We start from the raw sequence: 20,351 nt of genomic DNA on the forward strand, positions 1-20,351 counted from the left end.
GACCAGACAGAACTGTCAAACATGTAACATTCAGAAGACAACTGTAGAAGAAACATACAGGTATGAAGTCCCCTTTACAACTAGACAAACTCTCACCAATTAGCTTACACATTCCTCAACAACTTCAGCAGAATTCTGTCTCAGATGTAGAAAGGCTGTTAGGATTCTGTAAGCATCATCACAAACTTGAAATTCCCCCCAGAAACTGTCACCTACTATGCAGTGAATAGGAAACAAAAACAAGAGTTCATGTAACATCCTAATGTAACAGCTAGCAGCCACAGAGATGATCCTGTGCCCTCACACATGCTAATGCAGCTTCACCTTCCCTTGCACTGAATATAAGCATAGAATCGTTTAGGTTGGAAGAGACCTTTAAGATCATCAAGTCCAACTCTTAACCTAGCATTACTTTGATCCCATGGTGATCCTGTTCACCTAACTAAACCGGCAGAAACAACCACCACCAGAAAAACAGATTCTTCTCTGCAAAGGATGAAAGAAGGGAGAAAATAGTGGCATAAAGTTGGAACCTTGTCAGTGGTGACAAGCCATTAGATCTGTTTAACTGATTATTAAGATACTAGATTACCAGAAAATTAACCTTCGCAGTACATTATATAATGATAGCTGACTTTAAACAGAAGCTGGATATTTAACTCTCGTTAGCATGCTTAAAAAATTTATTAGGCAATAATATCAACCTAATCTCAGCATATAAGCCTTAAATTCTCAAAAGCATTTAGGCATCCACTCCTACTAACTTCAATGACAGGGAACCTAAACACCCTTGCAGAGCTTTAGATACTAATTGCTGCTAAACGTATAGATGCTATTTTGAGAAGAAAAACCGAAAACCTTAAAACGCATTGGTAAATGGCTTATATGTATTGGGTGTGCAGCTAAAGTATATTCAGATGATATAAACTAGAAGTAGAGCAACCTCTCATTTGTAAAACACAGGCACATACTTGTGTAGCTAACAACAGCCAAATTAGAGCTGACACAGACTCACCAAAAAGATAGCACTAATAAAATCAAATCTCAGCTGTGTCATTAATATATTGACTAGAACAAGCCAATGACATATTAAAATGATATTCAAATATATTTGGCTGGGAAGAGAAACAAAAAGGGTACCCTTTTCTTGTTTTCTCCTATTACTTTTATTACAGTAACTTACTTCTGCCATGAAATTCATGATGAATTAATTCAATTAGTAAAAAGATTTTTCAAAGTAATAAAAACAGGATTTGTAATATTAGGAACAATATTTATAGCGCCAAATCTCCAGTTTAAAAGCTTTTCTGGCATTTATAAATTATTTAAGAAAACAAACTTTTTATTGCAAAGAAACAGAAAAGGATTGTTTCAAAAGATATAAAATTTAAGACGACCTAAAGCATCACCGAGTAGCTGATATAGCTGAGTAAGAATAGTCTCCTGCACAGGTGTTGGCACGTTCTGCCTAAGCTCCTAACCACAGCTTTGGCACACACAGCCTGTTTTACTGCCACTGAGGCTGTCTACTCATACAGATTACCAGATGGTGGCTAGAAGCTTACTGTGTATGTATCCTGACGAAAATGGAAATAAACTACACACAGATTGTAAAGAGCTCCTTGCTATGATTCTCAGAGCAAAAATCAGTTAACTTGGCACCAAGGTTAAGAATATATGCAAGGATATTAGTTTGTTTGGTTGTGTTTTTAGAAAGAATACAGGAGCTATGGAATACAACACAGGGCATATCCAATTAACCTTAAATGCGTTCCAAATATTGTCAGCCTTCCCCTCTCATTCTTTTTATGTTTACACAGTTTCTAAAATACTTAATTAGTACATAATAGGCTGTCTTCCACTGAAATAAAACAAAACTCTATAAAAATAAGCAATAGTGCCAGCAAAGTCCTTTCAGCTTCTCTTCATTGTTATTTCCAGAACTATTTTAATCCTGGGTAGATTTTTGAGATAAAAGTAAGGCTACATACACTGGTTGTTCAAAACTTTGGTGGCAGGCAAAAATTGGCCATGAACTATTAGTTTGCAAAACAGAAGAAAGCTGGAGACACAAGATCAGAACAGGGCAAGTTTAGTCAACAACAGATAACAGGAGCAGCAGAAGAAAAAAGCTGCCAAAGCCTCATATCCTGGAACTCAAGAGAACATCGCTTTCAAATTACTACTATGTTTGGACAAAAACAATCATTTAACAACTGACTGTATATCAAAAATTCCAAGTACAATACACTCAAAATGAGGATTTTTTTTTTTTCTGAAGGACAGTCTTTAAAAGTAAAGAGATGAAACAGGAGCTGTGTATCTATGTAATAATGCAAAACCAAGGACAATATCTTCATGTTAACCAATCCTGTGATCTATGCTGAAACACATAATGGGGTGTTTTCCTTAACTATCGCCTTAACACAGATGTATGCTACTCTTTCTGATTATTTTATCTGCTGGGTCCAAGCCAGGGCATGTACACCATATAGCATAGCAACAATTTTTGCACAAAGTGTGAAGAAGGAGGCTTGTGAATTTCTTTACTATTATGAACATCCATTTACAGGCGTTTTCTTAGGCTATGGGCATGAAAAATGTATATTTAAACAGCTGAGACCAACGTCACAGCTACATGCATTGGTCCTAAATTAGCTACAAGAGCTAAGTACTCTAAACAAAATTAAAAAAATAATAGTCAATATACATCAGAAGCATGGAAATACAGAGTACACAAAGAATTCTCACATTAACAAATACCACTGGTACATGTGGTACTAAATGTTTAAAAGCACTATGTATAGTGATTTTTCTTGTTTATTTGTTCTTTTACTTTCTAACCTATAAAAATTTGTGGAAATCGCTCTTAATAGATTTAAATCACAGCAAACAATCTCAGTTTTTGCTGCATTGCTTCCAGAGAACAATTTCTTTACAGGTGCTACAGAAACATTTGGTAGGTTTGCTTTCTACAAGGAGCGAAGCATTCCTGCAAAAATAAAAGCAGCTTCAGATGTGTAGTAAATTGTCTGATTGGCTGATCTGCTTTGGATTATTTACAATATATAGCACATTTTCTCAACTGCACATACACAAGATGATAAAAACTTGTAAACATAAATAAATAAAAATGTTACAAAGTATACAAGAAATGTAAACTGAAACCGTCAGCTGAGTAATATGGTAATATTGCAATCACTTCAGCATGTTTTGGCCTGTGTTTTGAGTAACAGAATTCTATACTAGACTTTCAAACTTGTGTAAATAACTTTTTAATTCAGCACCTTAGTTGAAGTATTAGAGTATTTACAAAGAGATCAGAGGTAGGTAAGAGAATGGCAGCTGTTAGGAAGAAGAAAGGAGGACTGAAAGGAAACAGGAAAAAAAAAAGCGTTCTTTTAGATGAGATGTGAAACCACTTGAGCACAAAAAAAATACATCGTGCTTCTTCCCCAAAGACAAAGCTCAGCGATCATGGCTAAACTCCGCAGTAAGGCATTAGACTGCACTAATATAAAACCACATAGTTTTGCAATATAATATGAAAACATTCTTAATGTGTCCACAGAAGTGCTTCCTGTTGTAGAGTGTACGCTGTTTAACAGTTGTGCTTTACACATGTGGTTGCATTTAGCAGCAGCAGATTTGATCCACCTTTATTGTCTGAACATCACTCTGAAATTATTTCTGCTCCACTGGCATAAAATCCCACCTGCATATACATCATTACAGGTTAGTTTCCAGCAGAAATCCTTCCCCAGGAAACCCTTCCCCAGGAAAGCAAAACCCTTACTTAACAGAAGTGAAGGTGTTACCATTTGACAATTGTTCAGTGATCTGTATAAAACAAGCTGGTGTTAAGGACAAAGGAAGTATGAATGGGGGTGGAGGGCAGCAACCTCAAAGGATCTCAGAGAACACAGAAAGGCCAACAATAGCTCCTCTCCATCCCGCTCATGTTTCTCCCGAAGACTGAGGAGATTATAAATTTTCCGTACTCTGTCAGACCTCAGTCTCCCTACTGACAGAGATTTCACTTCGCTTATTGCATGTAAGAGAAGATCAGCAAATCCATGATTATATAACAACTACTTTTAATCGTGATCAAACCTGTCAGGCCTAGATTTGAACTGGAAATCCAATTATGAAAAGTCCTGTGACCCACTAACGTTATCTTCATAGTATGTGGCACTCCAAAGAAAAAGAATTAAATTTTTTGGGGGAAATAGTCTGATTAATTCATAAACTGTTTGGAATACAGCCTTCGCATTTTATTTCATTTCACTGTATTTAAACAAAAACAATTAAGACTTTACTTTCTACTCCCAGAAGTGCTGTTTGAATATACAAGACAAACAATCCTGAACATGATGAGCAGTGCATGTTCCTGCCAGAGTACTTATGGCATGTTAGAGAGATCCGTTACCATGAAAACTAAAGGCTGATGTTGAATTTCATTTTCCTTAAAGTGATGTTTACATATGCAAAGACTTTGTTTAAATATTGGAAAAAAAGATTGAAACACCAAAATCCATAACTTAGTATAGAACAGTTAATTTAAAATATAAATACCACAGTTAGTGAGCACCTGAGCCCTTCCTTCCAGATTTTAGGGGTCTGAGTGCTTATTTCGTATTTCAATCACACTTCAGTAATTTGAAAGGGATCCAGTTTTATGCATGAGTAAGTTAAGCTGAACTACATTAAAATGGAAAAACAAAAAACAATTAGTATTGTTAACTTTGGCCTCATTCAATCTACTTTTTTTGTGTAAGTATATCATGCAGTAGTTCACATATTGCCCTTCCTTTTAACCACATCCCTGAACACCAATGTAAGTTAACTGCTGAATTTTATATTACATATATTTCTTCTAGAAGAATATTTCTTTAAAAATATAGTGGTGATTATTCCCCCAGTTCAAATACATTTACCGTTCTGAACATTTTGACTTGCAATTGTATATCAATTACAATTACCTAATTAACATTTTATATGTATTTTATCAATACCCCAAAATACCAGATCATTGCTTTGTTGTATTGTAAACTGAAACTATGTATGTAGGGTTCCAAAATCATTACATAACTCTTCCCACATCTTGCATTATAAAATTTTTCTTATGAAACTGACCTTAAATAACAGAAGAATTGTAATTGGAAATAGACTTCTGTGGAATTTAGTTTTTTCCCCTCACACAAAAAAAAACCCTTCTTGAAAACAATCAACACTTTTCAACTGTAATGAACTTTGCATCAATAACATCGTAACCAAGGTACCCAAGCAAATGGTGCAGAAGTGCACCATTCTCCTCCTTGACCCCTCCAAAATTCCCAAACGATTTCCAAGAGACATTTTAAGGTCTTGACACTTTTAATTAAAGGGAAAACAAAACATTATTCCAGAGTTAATGAAATTACTCAATTATGGTCTCAAAAGCCAAACAATGCTGACATTACTGATAGTTGTACAAGCATCATTCTGCCACCTGCTGTGTGTGCTTTGTATGGAGGTTCTTGTTCTGTTGGCAAGTTCCCTCTTAAATCACACAAACTCAAATCTTATCATAAAGCCCAAAGTGAGGGAGGGAAAGCATTGCAGGAACTCCGTGGGATAAAGGAAAGCCTTATGCACAATGCAATTCCCAGCTCTCCCCATTTGACAGGACTGTCTGTCCTGAGGAAGACAGCAACGGCAACAGCTATCAACAAAAATAAAGAAAAAAAAATTAAGTCTTTATTTTTTTAAATTTATATACATTCTTTATATTTTTTTACATTTTCTCAGCAACATTCAATCTTTTTTTCTTAAATTAAATACAATTTCAGTTGGTCCCTTTTCCAGGAAATCAAAGCATTTGCATATAAAAAATTAGCAATTTTATTATCATCAGGTTTTGCAAATGATTATAGCAAGAGTGAGATCACAGTCTCACAGAAGAGAGACTATTCTAAAATCTGTCACTATTTACACTCAACTACAGAAAGAAATATATGAATATGCAAAGCATATCTACAATTAGAATTAGGATCAAATGCATCTTACTTTCCAACATACTTCTGTATTTGTTTTCAGTCTCAGGGGCCTCTTCTTTTATTATTCTTAGCAGCATGTAATGACTTAACATAAACAATGTTCTTTAGCACACAGAAACACTTTGGATGCTCTGCAAGGTAATTTTATCAAGGACTAATGGCTTCAGATATCAAACAATCTATTTCTAGAAATGCACAGCTTTGGGTGTCTTGATTTAACAAAGCTGCAATGATGGATGGAAAATTATATCTATGTTGTCACTTATAAATTTTTCTTACAGACATATGAGTATTTTTTTATATACAGCTTTATCTGTAGCTAACATTCCTAAACATTTTCTTATTTTCTCTGTATAGGTCTACCATTTAAAAACAAGTTTAGGAAAAGCCTAAAACTAAAGCCATCACATCAGCTATTACATACAGAATATCATACACAAATTAAAATGGATTTCATCTAAAAAGGTTTCTTCTTTTTACCATTTTCAAGTCTATAGACAATTTTTAAAAAGTATTGCCTAACAAAATATGTAATTCTTTTAAATTAAATTCCCCCAAAATCAAGTAAAGAACACTTTTTAGCTTACGTCCAGTTAACCTGGGATCACGTTCTTAACATTTGAGTCACAGAACATTAATTCCATAAGTAGAAGTAAAGAGGCATCATCTTCTAAAGACACATATTCTTTGGTGCTTAACACCCACTATCGCCGCAATAACACCAGCTCCCACTGTGTATCTGATGACAGTCCCACTGGACAAGAAGCTGCGCATGCAGTACTTCTTCTAGAGCTACAGTCATGCTCATCAGTTCACAAATACACATTTGCTGGCTGGCATATCTTCTGAACACTTTCCCATCTGCAGGCTCTAATGTGAGTCTTTCCCCATTCCCCAGCCATCAAGTCTAACAGGAATTATAAAAACTTATTTTGATATTGCTATGCTTTAATAAAAAGTTAGAAGTGCCCTGCTATTTTAGGGCAAGGCAGAAAGTTTCTTCCCTTCAGTACAATTTTTTTGGGGGAAATCAAACCAATAATGACATCTAGACAGCTAAAGAGATCCTCTGCTGATCAATCAGTACATCCCCTTTCCCAAGGGGACACTGCACCTACGTTATTCCTCAGAAAAATGTGTCTATCCTATTCCAATAACACAAACTCCCTAGGCAATCTATTCCAGTGCTTCACAATATTTATTACCATAAATTTTGTTTAATACATAACCTGAATCTTTCCTATTGGATTTCTACTTTACTTCTTGTTCTAACAGATTGTTTTGTTGGGTTTTGTTTTTCTTTTTTTAAACAGAATTCTTTTAGATTTTAAGGATGTATCCTGTCTCCCCTTAGTGTTCTTTTCTGTAGACCACGCAATTTCACTTTTCACCTTTTCTTTGACAGTTGTGTTTCATTGCCTTCTAATCATTCTTATTGCTTTATTGTAGAGCTGTGATCAAACTGAACACAGTACTGCAGCCAAAGCTACATGCCAACTGAACAAAGCAGGAAGAATATTCCACATCCTCCATACAATATTCCTGGTTTACACTGCAGTATGATGTTCAGCTATTCTGCAATATCATGTCATTGTTGACTCACGCTAAGCTTATTTTACACAACAAACCCTAGAGCCTCTTCTAAATAAAAGCTATTTCATCAGCTGTTTCTTATCTTCTTGTTCTGTATTTGTACATTTGATCTTTTTTTAAAGGTAGAGTTTTGTACCTTTTCTTACATCGCATGTTACTTCTTTAGATCAATTCTCCAACAGGTCAAGTTTTGAATTGTACTCCTGTCCTCAATTGTGAGTGCAGTTCCACCCCCACCAAACCCAGTTCACTTGGTCTGTGAGTTTAGTCAGCATATTTTCTGTTATATTTTGCAGATCATTAATGACAACATATCCTGGCAAAAGCCTATTCAACCTATCTGCAAATTTCCAATCTGTTTTCCATTAATTTAGGAAAGTTTCCATCAGGCCAGATTTCCACAGCTGCTGATAGGAATGATCTGTGAGACAGTATCGAAAGGTTTATTAAAAACATAAGAGCTCTTACATCATAAGAATAAGATAAAGTTAAAACATTTACTGCTCCCTCTTCTATCCATGAGACCTCTTATCCTGTTATAGATGCAATTTAGACTAGATTAAAACACTTTTTCCTTGCAAATCCATTTTCACTGTTACTTCTTTTCCTGGTTTCTTCCAGATGTTCAGTAAAATTTCATCTCTTCATTACAAGTTTCTTTGGGAATTTAAGTTACACTGTCTAGTCTATAATTTCTTAGCTTTTACTTTTTATCTCACTTCAAATAAAGACACTGCATTTTCTTTTCCCTCTTCTAGACTGCAGTCTGATATCTTTGTAATTGGTATTAATTTTCTTAGCTATCTGTCTGGAGTTTTACTATACCAGTGAAGGGCTGTAGAATCAAGTATTCCCAGTATTATCTGTCGGTCATCTTCTCTCTATTGAATATCAAATCAGTGCTTTCTTAGTAACCTTACTACAAACACAAAATGATTGCCTATTTCATTTATGACCCTTCCTAACTATTTTGGGACCGCATCTTTCCAATTCTGTCCCAATATGCCTGTGCTCCTTTATATTCAAGCTCAATAATCTGATTAAGTAAGCCTTTGGTTTTAGCTTCCCTTCTGTTTGAGAGCACAGAACCAGTAGTTCTTCTAAATTTTGTATGCTTTCTTCCACAGAACTGAGGAGAAACTTGGGTTTTATACATGTACACATGTGACATTTTGACCCAAAGTCTTACTAATTACAAAAGCTATTATGTTTGTATGATCACTGGATTTTACTTTTGTGTTTAATATATCATTGGCCATAATTTCAAAATCTGTTCCAGAGAAACAGATAATGTGTCAACTCCAGAAATGTCCGATGCACCTTTTGATAAAGTTTTACACCAAATAAAACTTCAAAAAATGAAATGGCATTGTAATACATTATATGTGGAAATAGAATTCACAGAACATAAAGAAGCTGCAATCGCCCTGTTAATAACTAATAAAAGCAAACATAGAACGTACTCTGTGAGGAACCTGAGAGAATAAAAATATAAAAATAGGAAAAGTATATTTCAACAGGATAATGAAAATCGTATTATCAAAGGTGCTCTACAATTTTAATGACCTGTGAGTGCATTTTAATTAATTTAAATGTTTAAAGTCGTACTCTATGCACATTCTTAATCTAAGAATATTCATGCTGTTGATACTGGCTTATTAAGGGCTAGATATGTAAACAGGTTAGCCTAATTGCCTGTTACTGTATAGTTTAATTGACTCTTGTAACAAAGATTTTAAGAACAGGAGAATACACTCTCAGAAAAATTCCAGTTGCTTTTTCACTGTTTCAGTAATAAACTTCATATCAAAGGGACCTTAGGTTTTAAATTACGTGTCAGCTCTTACAGGACATTGCAACAACAGAATATATGTCCGTCCTTGAAGTAAATGTTCTAGCTCAGCTATGAGTCATATTTGCATCTACTTAAAAGTAAGCACAGGCATTTGTTAGATCACTATTTAGCTACAAGATACAGAAAAGATTTTAAATCATTTTCATCACCATAGTTCACTCCTATGTAACTGTACAGTTAATACAAACATTTATAATTTTGTCTCAAGGATACAATTTCACAACAATATATCTGCTTTTTACTGAACATGATATAATCCGAATGTCTAAATTTTAAAATTGGATAAACTGTGCACTCTCAACTTTTGCAAGCTTTACATGTTCACTTACATTTACTGATAACTGCTAAACAACATCTGACAGTGAATTTTACCTAGATTTCCCATACTTTGTTTTCTTTTCCTCTATTTTGTCATAAACGCAAGGTTTGAATACATTATTTTTAATTGCCTTTATTTCTTCTATATATTCCTCACCTGAACTCCATGGAACTGACCAATTTATGCTCTGACTCTTACTTCCTTTGCGGTATAAAGAGAACTTAAACGAAGTGTAGTCTTAATCTGAATACGTGTAAGTCAATTTTACACCCCCACCCCACCCCCCAAAATAAAAAACATTTAAAGTGTTATTTTCATTATTTTAAATGAGAAGACGACCATTATTTATGGTACACTCTTCAATAAAGACATTGCTGTGTTGAATCCTTGTAAGAAAAAAATATAAGTCACATAAGACACAGAAGCATTTAAAAGATATTTTGATATAGGTCAAAGGAGATGAGGCACCACACAGAAGTTTGATTCCAAATATCATATAAAATGATCTAAGGAAGGCAATTTATACCTAATCGTTTTGACCGGAACAAATACTCAGACAACTAAACTGCTGAGTAAAAATACGCTATTTAAAAAAATCAACTTAGATTAGAACTGTAGTTCAACAAATGTGCACTACAGGACAGAGTTCTGAGTATCTTTGTTTTAAACACAATTTTAACTCACCCCTTCACTCTCTACAGACTCATCATTCCCTCTGCCATTTATTTCTAACAGCCTAAAAAAAAAAAGACAATTCACATGTGGTACCTAAGGTAGTAACCCTTTGTTAGGGGAAAGGAAATATTTAAAAATAATAGATCCAGGAAACTTGAAGTGAAAAAAGGTATTGTTCCATTGTTGGAAGAGATGTTAGTCTTACACCTAAAGTTTTAGGTTATTGCTTAGCCATGGTAAAATCTAATACATTCAAACACACCCATATTTTCTGATGTCTTAGTTCTGGAGCTACTCCAGTTTTCTAATCCATTGATTAAATAAAGACATCAGTGCCTCTGGTAGGACTCATTTGGGAAACATAAGACCTGCAGAAACACAGATGCTTGCCAGAACCAGTCAACTAACAGTGCTCATGAATTTCAAAGAGCAAGAAAGAGCCAGACAGGCATACTACCTGTGTAGAGTTTATATATTCTGGGGGTGAAGCATAACTCCACTGAAGTTTACTATAAAAATCCTGATGAGTTCAGTGGAAACAGGAACAAAAAATAAGATTTCATAAGCCAAGAAATACTCGTCTGTTCACAACTCAAAATGAAAAGGAGAGATACCTATAAGAGACTAAGATGGAATTTGCTATCCACTGAATGAAGAACTGGGGAAGTGAAGATGGACTGACTGGCAGGTGCCTCAGGAACACTGAGATACTAATAGGTGGGGAGACAGTACAGAGAATTATTTCCAATACATAGTAAGAAGTGTTTCAGAAAGCAACAGAATATAGATTTATTTTATTTTTTTACTTGGAGGTTCAGGAGAATGAAAAGGAATGAAAACAAATCAAATACCATGTTTGTCAGAGGAGAGGTGCACTGCCAGTGTCAGATAGAAACAACGCCCTTGCAGAAACAGATAAGAAACATACAAAAAATAAATCACCATGGACGTATTCTTGTGAAGACAGGAAAAGGAAATACTGAAGCTGATTTCAACTACATCAACATAAACTAAAGCTTTCTTTCCTTCTCAAAATCACAGTTTCAACACTAACCATGGTTCTCAAACAAAAATAGGCCAGCGTAACAGTTTTAAGAGCTTAAGAAATTTTAGATATTAGAATGTTTACCATGATTTGCAAAAATAAAAAGCACTGTTACATAGTCCCAAAATGCAACCTCAATAAATAGACCAAGTAGAATAAAGTAAAGAAAACAAATTCCTTTCAACAATAAAAAATAATCTCAATCAGGAATTAATTTTGATTTTGCACAACTTCCAAACTGAAGCAGCAACACACCTTTGGTATACTCAAGTTTAGAAACTTTCATTGGCTACTAAGAAACTACCCTTATTGCCCTTAGTCTCCCAGATGTTATACCTTTTAGACCCAGCTGAAACAGACAGGTTGAAATGCTTGAAAAGTTTGCAAGCACTACATAATAGGTCAGGACTTCTCCAGTTACAAAAGAAACATAACAGAACAACAAGCATTTGGAGTCAGTGCTCTTCCTCTGCAGGGTGATTACATCAGACTCCTGAAAAGTAACTTGCTAGCTTCAACTAATCAAAATTCCTATTATTCCCTGAAAAGTTAGTTGCAATAGAAACTCACATTAAAAATAAAAACCCTGTTACCTACCTGTCCTATTTACTTTTACTAAGCGTTTCTCAATACATGACAGACTTTTCAGTCGTGTTGGACAAGTGTTTTTCGCCACAGCTTAAGTTTTAAGTGTACTTTGGATTAGATACTGAGCAACTGCAAAGAATTCTGCATACCTTTGGATATCTCTTGCCTATCTTCTTCTCTGCATCTTTGACTGGATCACATGAAGATCTTTCAGCATCAAGGATTTTTTGCTGCCTGCCTTCCTGAAGAGATTTCTCGGTGGGACATTTCAACCCTTTCTTCCTTTGACATTCGTGGCCTGCTATAAAATAAAACCAAGAAAAATATCATCAGAATGCATTTTTTACTTACTCTTCTGGAAGATCTCTCTTTACTTAACATTAGCCAGACATGTGAAATTCTAAAAGAAACACCACTTTAAATAAAAACATATTCAGATTACTGTGCCATCCACATAAAGTATTCCAAGACTACGTATAACTCTGCTCCACAAATTATTTTGTGTGTGATCTTTTTCAGCTCACCTAATGGTACCCTAGATTTTGCCCCCAAAATGCAGCAATTTTGAATTTTGCAGTAAAGGAGAGAGTCACAGTAAAATGAATGCAACTCTTCATTTCCCTCAGAGCCAGAAGAAACATCATCTCACTGCATCCTATCCAATATCTACCACCAATGCATTATTCTGATTTACAGCCTGCATTCCCTTTTGCTTCCCCACACTTTCTCCCAACCCACCTTTCAATCAAGGAATTACTTATGAATAGGTAATTCAAAGAAATCCTAAGCAGGTAGCATAGCTGTAAATCATCAGAATAGGCTGAAAGCAATATGAGGAACAGTACGGCACACGTGGACTATTGCACAACGCATCTGCCATGACCTGGCAGAAAGGATACTATTCCCTGACAGTTCATATTGGCAGCTCACACATATCCGAATACAGTCTCTTGTGATCCCTGTATCTTGTTGCAATGATCTGTAGTACGTACATGGGTCTACAGGAAAGAGAATGGAATACTAAATTCCAACAGGATTTGGGCACTTACATCCTTCCAGTTCTCTGAAAAAAACCCTCAGATTGAAAACCACATTATACAGCTAAAATCCAGGCTGAAACAAATGTACTTCACACTACACATTTCTAAATGCTTGCTCTTGTAAAATAGTTTTATTAAGACCTTGACACCAAAATGCAAACTTTCTGACTTACTAAAGGGGAAGAAAACCCACCCTCTCCACTCCTGAGGCAAAAAAAAAGCAGATCAAGCAAACACAAAACCTTCCTATATACCCAACCTGAGTAAAACCATAACTGATAAAAAGAACTGTGCCCCGTCTAACAAAATGTCTGTATTCTCACTGCTTTAAAAATTAAAGTATTGTCACAGATATCCTGAATAATAACTTTCTCTGAGGAACGATATACTGCGAAATTGGTTTCTATGTCAAACACTTTCTACTCATTCAGTAACTGCTACCCACCAGCATGTTGCTCATGGAGCATTTGGTTTGTTGGTGCTTTTGAAATACACATACTAATAAACCAACAGAGTTATGACAGTTGAAGGCCTTAAAAAGTCAGTAACCATTAAAAAAAAAAAGAAACAAAAATTTCTAAAGAACTGTTACAATTGCACTAAGATGTCAACAGCTTGTGTTTAGAGATTTTCTATTCTGATTGCATTGTAGGTGGAACGGAGACAACCAGGTTTAAGTACTTTAACTGGTACATTTTAAATTTCTTTTTGTATGACCTTCTAACAGCAATTACATCTGATCAAGAAAAGGAAAAGCACAGTTAACAGGCTTAGCAATGAGTTAATTCAACCATGAGTAAAGAAACTCATTGAGTTCAACTTTTGAATATAATTGGGTAATAAATAAGCAGCTGCTGTTTTCAGAAAATACAAGAAATGTACTGAGCAAGTAACAGTTTTATAACATGCTTTTAGGACCAGCTGTTATAGCAGCGTTCACTTAGGTTTATAAGCAAACCACAATCAACATTGCTTAATTCCTTCAGGCAAAAGTGGTCCTTTTTCAGAGCACCATTTAACACTGTGTCTTGATCCGTAAGTAAGGGTACAACTGCTCTGTTAATATACACCAATAACCTAAATTAAAAAATCAGTGATTTCTCTTTGATAATTAGATCCCTCTATGTATGAGCTTGCTACCACATCAGGGAGGACCAGATTTAAAACAAAAATAAAACCAGTTTTTAATGCAAATCTTCTTACACAAAACATTTAGTCCTTTTCAAAAATAATCTGAACTCAAAATGCAACTTTTCTTTCAGAGCTGGCTTCTGAGTGAGCCTAGCAGGGGCAGAGAAACAGTCTACAAGATGACTGAGTCCTAATCCTAACTGTCAACTAGTTCCTCTCCAACTATTAAATGTCCTTCATATCAGCTTTGAACAAGCAAGGTAAGTAAATATGGACTAAAAACTTAAACTTCTAATAATTTTTAAGACACCTAAAGAAAACTTTCTTTTGAAGGATTTGTGTACAAAGCACTGTTTGCAAAGCTAAACAGCAGTCCGGCAGTGGGACAGCAAAAAACCCTAGTAAATAAATTACATGCTCTGTATTGTGGATGTGATCCTCTTCCATTGTTTGAAATGCATCAGGCTGAAAGCTGCTACATAAAATACCTAAGTAACAAGTCCAGAATAGTTGTCCTAAAATTAACATTAACTACTGTTAATTTTTTTTTTTCTTCCTAGCCACCAGACAGAAATTTACAATGCAAACTCACTGTGAATACTACGAAGCTTCCCTTTGTTCTTCATTATGCCCTACATGACACCCTCAAAAAAAAACCAAACAAAACCCAAACCCACAGTGGATAGGATGTGCTGGACCTCGTTGCCACTATTCAAAATCTCAAACACTTCAGCAAAGCCAAAACTAATTAAAAGCCACTCTCAGTGCGCTCTAGCCAAAGCCAGCATTCCAGGTGTTCTGCAGTCAAGTCAGGTTGTAGGACAGAAGCAGCATCAGGAGCAGTGACGGGCAATCTCCTGCTGCCGGGAAGAGCCGTTCTCGTTCCTTCATGCTCTGCACTGCAGTGGAAGCAGACAGCTGGCCAGAAAATGCATCTTACCTTGGCAAACGATAACTTGCCAATCTGAATGCTCAATATCTTATAACGTACCAATGTACCAATGCATAAAAGTCAGCCCTGAAGAGACAGCAACTGAAAAAAATGCAGCTCTAGGTCTCCTTACAGCAGAGATTTGGAAGTCCAACAGCACTGGTTCCTTCCAAACTAAGAACTTAAATTTAGAGAGAAATGCTGCAAACATTACTCCAATATCTATGCACTGCTTACTTCTCAAGGTTTTGATTATACAGTGTCATGAATAAGAATTCAAGAGGCAACGGAACATAACCATCTTTCAAGAGGTAGCAGAAAGTATCTGAATATGAGACAATATAACCTACTGAGACCTCACTGAGTATGACCTACAGAAGGCAATAAAAATTATGCAGTATTAGAGGACAAAGCACTGGAAAGAAATGAACTGAACTATCGCTTAATTTATGATACACAGGGTATGAAGCAAATTAAGGCTTGTACAAGCACATGGGTGGCTGACGAGCTTAATTATTTGTGTTGGAGACTAAGTGATTTTTTTTTTTTTTAATATTATTATTTATAAAGTGCTCCCCTGCTTCTCACTTTTTGGTATTATAAATTGCTCTCCAGATTTCTGGAGAATAAACAAGTACTGTGAACAGCCGGAGAGCGGTTTTTAGAATCGCTCAAAAAACAAATGAAAGTATGTGAGATACGAAAAATAGACAGATGGGGTATCTATCGTGTAAAACACTAGCATGGGGAAAGAACCCACACTATATATCCTCAAACCAAAGTATAATGAAAAGTTGAATGCTATATACCCTAAACTAACATAAAATAAAAAGCCTGTTCTCTACCTCCCTATCTGAAGCAGGATGAAAACGAGCACTGTGCTCTTTAGTGGGGGAGAGGTTTATACTTTTAGTTGTAACAAGATTTAAAGACTACAGCAGAGCATATCCAGTACATATAGCCACAGAAAGGTATTTTGGGGGCCTGAACTGTGCCTTGCTAAGGAGTACAATACTATTTAACACAAAAAAGGCATCTGAATCCAGAACCAGACAGATACTGTGAACACTGAAGAGGCTTGCTGCCAGTACTTCAGTATTCCACCATATTAACACATCAGAAGTCTATCTTTACAGAAGTTATTAGTGTAGTAGCTATTTGCTTCTATACGGAATTAAGATCATAGATTAGTTTATACTGGGTAAGACTACAGAACCCTTCCAGGTTCTTCCAGAAATGGAAGCAGCTATGTTCTTAACTAAACAGTAGTTTAGAAAAGCAGCAGGGTGTGCTCCAAGGGACTCCTCAGCTATGGAAGCCTCCCACTGCTTCATGGAAATCGAGACCTGAGCTAGGATGAGGGGCATCTTTCAGATAATTAGATCTCAGTCCAGTGCTTGTAGCAATTCACAACAATTTAGGAGACCAACTGCTTCAACCTTCATTAGATAGAATTTGAAGGAAAAAATTAAACCGAATGCACTATACTCATAATAGGCAGGCAGTAGCAAAGATCTGGACAGTAGCTGAAATGTCTGCATTAATAGTAAATAAACCATCTTACTAGCCAAGGAAATGCTTGCTATCCTCTTCACTCAACTGCAAATCAAAAAAGAAACAAAAGTTTACATGGCTACTATTCTCCTTCTCAGCCTTGTCTTTTCTACAGGAATTTTATACAGTGGAAGTAACTCCATGGATGGGAACTAATGAAGCTTGATTGTCAAAGGCTGGGGTAACTCAGTGGCTTTTTAGCTGGGGTATATTACCAGTGAAAAAGGGCGCTTAGGCCTTTAAGACACTGGGGGGAAAAAAAAAACCAAACCACACAAAAGAAACAGATACAAAAAAAGTCCTAATTGCAACAAATGCTTCACCTGGAAGTTGTATAATATTTGATACCTGGTCATCTATGTGGCTGAGAAATTTGGGGTTCTCTAATGTCAAATAAACTGTGATCTCTGGTTGGAGTTCTGCTTATGACTAAGGTAGCTGCAACATCCCCTTCTCATGTGAACATTCTTATCAAAGAAGGTAGAGCTCACTGTTTCCCTTTTTCATCATCTCATCTATTTTCAAGAGTCATTTAGAAATCTGGTTTATTTGAGACTTACCTCACTGCCAAATGTAGCTGAAATTGGAAAACAGGTTCAAAATTATTAGTGGGAGAGATGCTCACAAAGAATGTGATAGCATGGGCTTCATTTACTTAGGAAACCAGAGGTGCTAGGTTTTTTTCTGATGGAGTTAGAAAAATAATTTAATAATTATGCATTTATTCAAAACACCAGAGAAGTAGTATATTACCATACAGATAAAGATATAATTCCAGCACATATTATATAACCTTAGCAACCTACCACAAAAATGAGACATGCTAAAATAAGAGGCTGGATTTCATAACACCAGTATTTTCAAAATGTTTCTAGACCACCAGATATACCTTCTTATAGTGAGTTGAAAAAGAACACTCGTGTGAAAAAAAGTATTGATGGATAAAATAAAATCAGACAAAGTAGATTTCTAGGACGAAGCCCTTCCATAGTTACTCACATATTCCATATTGCCATCAGCAGTCTCACTGTTCTTAGTGGATACATTTTAGAATAAATATTCGAATGATAAAATTGCTGCTCTGTCACTAAGACAGCTGATAAAATGTTTATAGTGCAAGTATTTTTGATTTACTGTTACACCAGATTTTAAAATGCATCACGACAACAAAAAAAACCCATAACCAGCCTGAGCTTGGCGATGGGAATATTTTACCTTTTGTCACAGGAATCTGAATAGCACGTCCAGACTCTAAGTTTTGTAATGTGGCTTGCAAACCTGTAACCTAATTTTAAAAAGAGAACAAGAAGAGGTAATATGAAAACATTGCTTTTGAACTGTCTGTTCACAATACACAGCATTTTTGTCTGCCTATTTAAGTAATAAATTCCATCTATAATTTTTTAGTTTATTGCTTCTAAGTTATAAACATTACTCCTAATTTGAGATTTTGGAAAGGCCCAGTGAAACAATGTGATAGAATACAAGCCATCCAGAATCTCGAAATATTTTTACAGCTTTATTAAAACAATGCAGACATATAGAATACTAGGTATCTTGCTGCACCATCAACTTTTAACCACTGCTATCACTGCACTGATCTTTAACTTAATGGCACAATACGACATACAGCTTTCTCATAAGAAAATGCCACAAAATATGGTGTTATGTGTTACAAAAAAACACCCCCATCACTCCAGAATGCTTACAGTTCATAACTGGATAGGTCTTAAGTATGTTCCTGAAATTTCATAGCATTGGAACTGTTCTATGCTTCGTACTCCTGATTCAGCAGAACTATATATGAACAGTAACTTTTCTTTTTCTTTAGGACATTTTCTTTTACTTATTGAAATTTCAAACATAGAATCCTCAGTCTTTTAAAAGTAAGCCCTCAGCTGACCTGAGAAAAATTGGAGGCAGAGGAATGGAGGAAACGAGGTGAGGACTATTAGAAGAGAGTGCAAGCATGGTAAATTCCTTTTATGTTACCCACATATAATTGATGCTACTGCTGAAATGCAATGCATTTTGGGAGCTCCTTTTTCTCCCCCCCCCCCCCCCCCCCTTTTTTAAACAAACAACCTGTTAAACACATGCAAGATACTTTTCTGTTCTTCATCCATCCTATCTGTGCTCATAGTTGTTCCTGCTAAAGGGGCAGAATATCATGTATACCAACCTACACATCAGATAAGATTACAGGAGTAAAATACTACTCTATTATTCCACTCACAAGACAGAAAAACTGTGTCTGATATTTTAATGTATTTTTTCCTAAACTAATACATCATTCCTGGATGTATTTAGGAAAAAATAAAATAGTAAATAGTAATAAAGAAAGTTAAAATGAGAGATTTCTAAAGGCATAGATGGGAGCATATGAATCTGTGGGAATACCACACCTTTCCTCAAGTTGTTGACACAAAGTATAACAGGCTTTGCACATTGATGACTTATGCGGAGCAGCACTGAGCAAGTACAGGCTGCGAACTACTACTTTGTGGCACTAAGTTTCACATACTTTCAATATTAACATTTTGCTAAATAACATGAAACTCACTAAAATATTCTGCTTCAAACTATTGCTTAAGTGAGTTGCTTTAACAGAAATATCCTCTGTATTTACCAAAGTAAAAACCAAAAGCATTCCTTACAGCTTTGCAAGTTTTACCTGTCCAACTGCTCTGTCTCTCTCCAAACTAGTTAACATTTTCTGTCTCAGTGTAGTCTGGTATTTTTCAGTCAACTGCTTCAGCACTGGTTCATATGATGCATAATGTGCCTTCAGCCTGTGAACAAGAAGAGGAGAAATGATTCCTCAAAGATGAGTTAAATCAGAGATTTATGTCCGTGTAACTGTTTTCTTCCCCAAATAAAAGTGCCAAAAGGTCAACAGAGAGGAGACAAAGGTATTTAGTATGGAACCACCCAACTGGAATACCACAAGAAAAAAAAAAACAAAACAAAAAAAACAACCAAACAAAAAACCCCAAAATAAGAAGTCAGATCAATAAGAGGTTTCATAGTTTGTTTAGTCATATCTTTCAAAACAATACATCCAGTTTTGACCTGTTCTTAATCCTTCGTACACATACTGCACATTAATTTTTGTTAATTTCTGTTTTCTTGCAGACGGGTGATATTTTATTGGAAGAAAGAATTACAGCTATTCTCTGACTACCAACTACAATCCTAATCTAGACAAAACAGTTGTAATATGATTTCTTTCTTCACTGCACATTGCATTTAGAATACTTAACCACTTTAATTCTTCAGAACAACTAGAAGCTGGATATATAATCTTTCAAGAGAAACACAGGAGACTAAGCTTCAAAAATACTGCATTTTGCAAAAAGCTGACACAGAGGATAAGTCAGTGAACAGTGCTCTCTTGCATTAGTGTGTATGGATTTCAAGATTAAGATGTGGAACATGTGGTTGCTATTACATGCATTTATCGAAAACAATATTGACAAGCCAAAATTCTGTGACTTGTTTGGAGCTGCAGATGTTAGCCACTCCCCAATGTTATTTGAAAACAAGTGCTGGCATAAACATGTACAAAGAAGAGATTCTAAA

At 35.5% G+C, this 20,351-nt stretch overlaps 1 protein-coding gene across 1 annotated transcript in view; it reads right to left on the reverse strand.

The window, feature by feature from the left end:
* The window catches only part of SPAG16 (sperm associated antigen 16), a 410,847-nt gene that overhangs the window by 367,815 nt on the left and 22,681 nt on the right, over positions 1-20,351 (reverse strand). Inside the window, 3 exon segments of the mRNA XM_087731487.1 lie at positions 12,263-12,414; positions 17,985-18,054; positions 19,444-19,561. Of these exon segments, the coding sequence (XP_087587613.1) occupies positions 12,263-12,414; positions 17,985-18,054; positions 19,444-19,561 (340 nt within the window).

The sequence above is a fragment of the Nipponia nippon genome, unplaced genomic scaffold (assembly GCF_047370975.1).
Source record: "Nipponia nippon isolate SJK-2023a ecotype South Korea unplaced genomic scaffold, ASM4737097v1 scaffold_5, whole genome shotgun sequence".
In the NCBI taxonomy this organism is placed as follows: Eukaryota; Metazoa; Chordata; class Aves; order Pelecaniformes; family Threskiornithidae; genus Nipponia; species Nipponia nippon.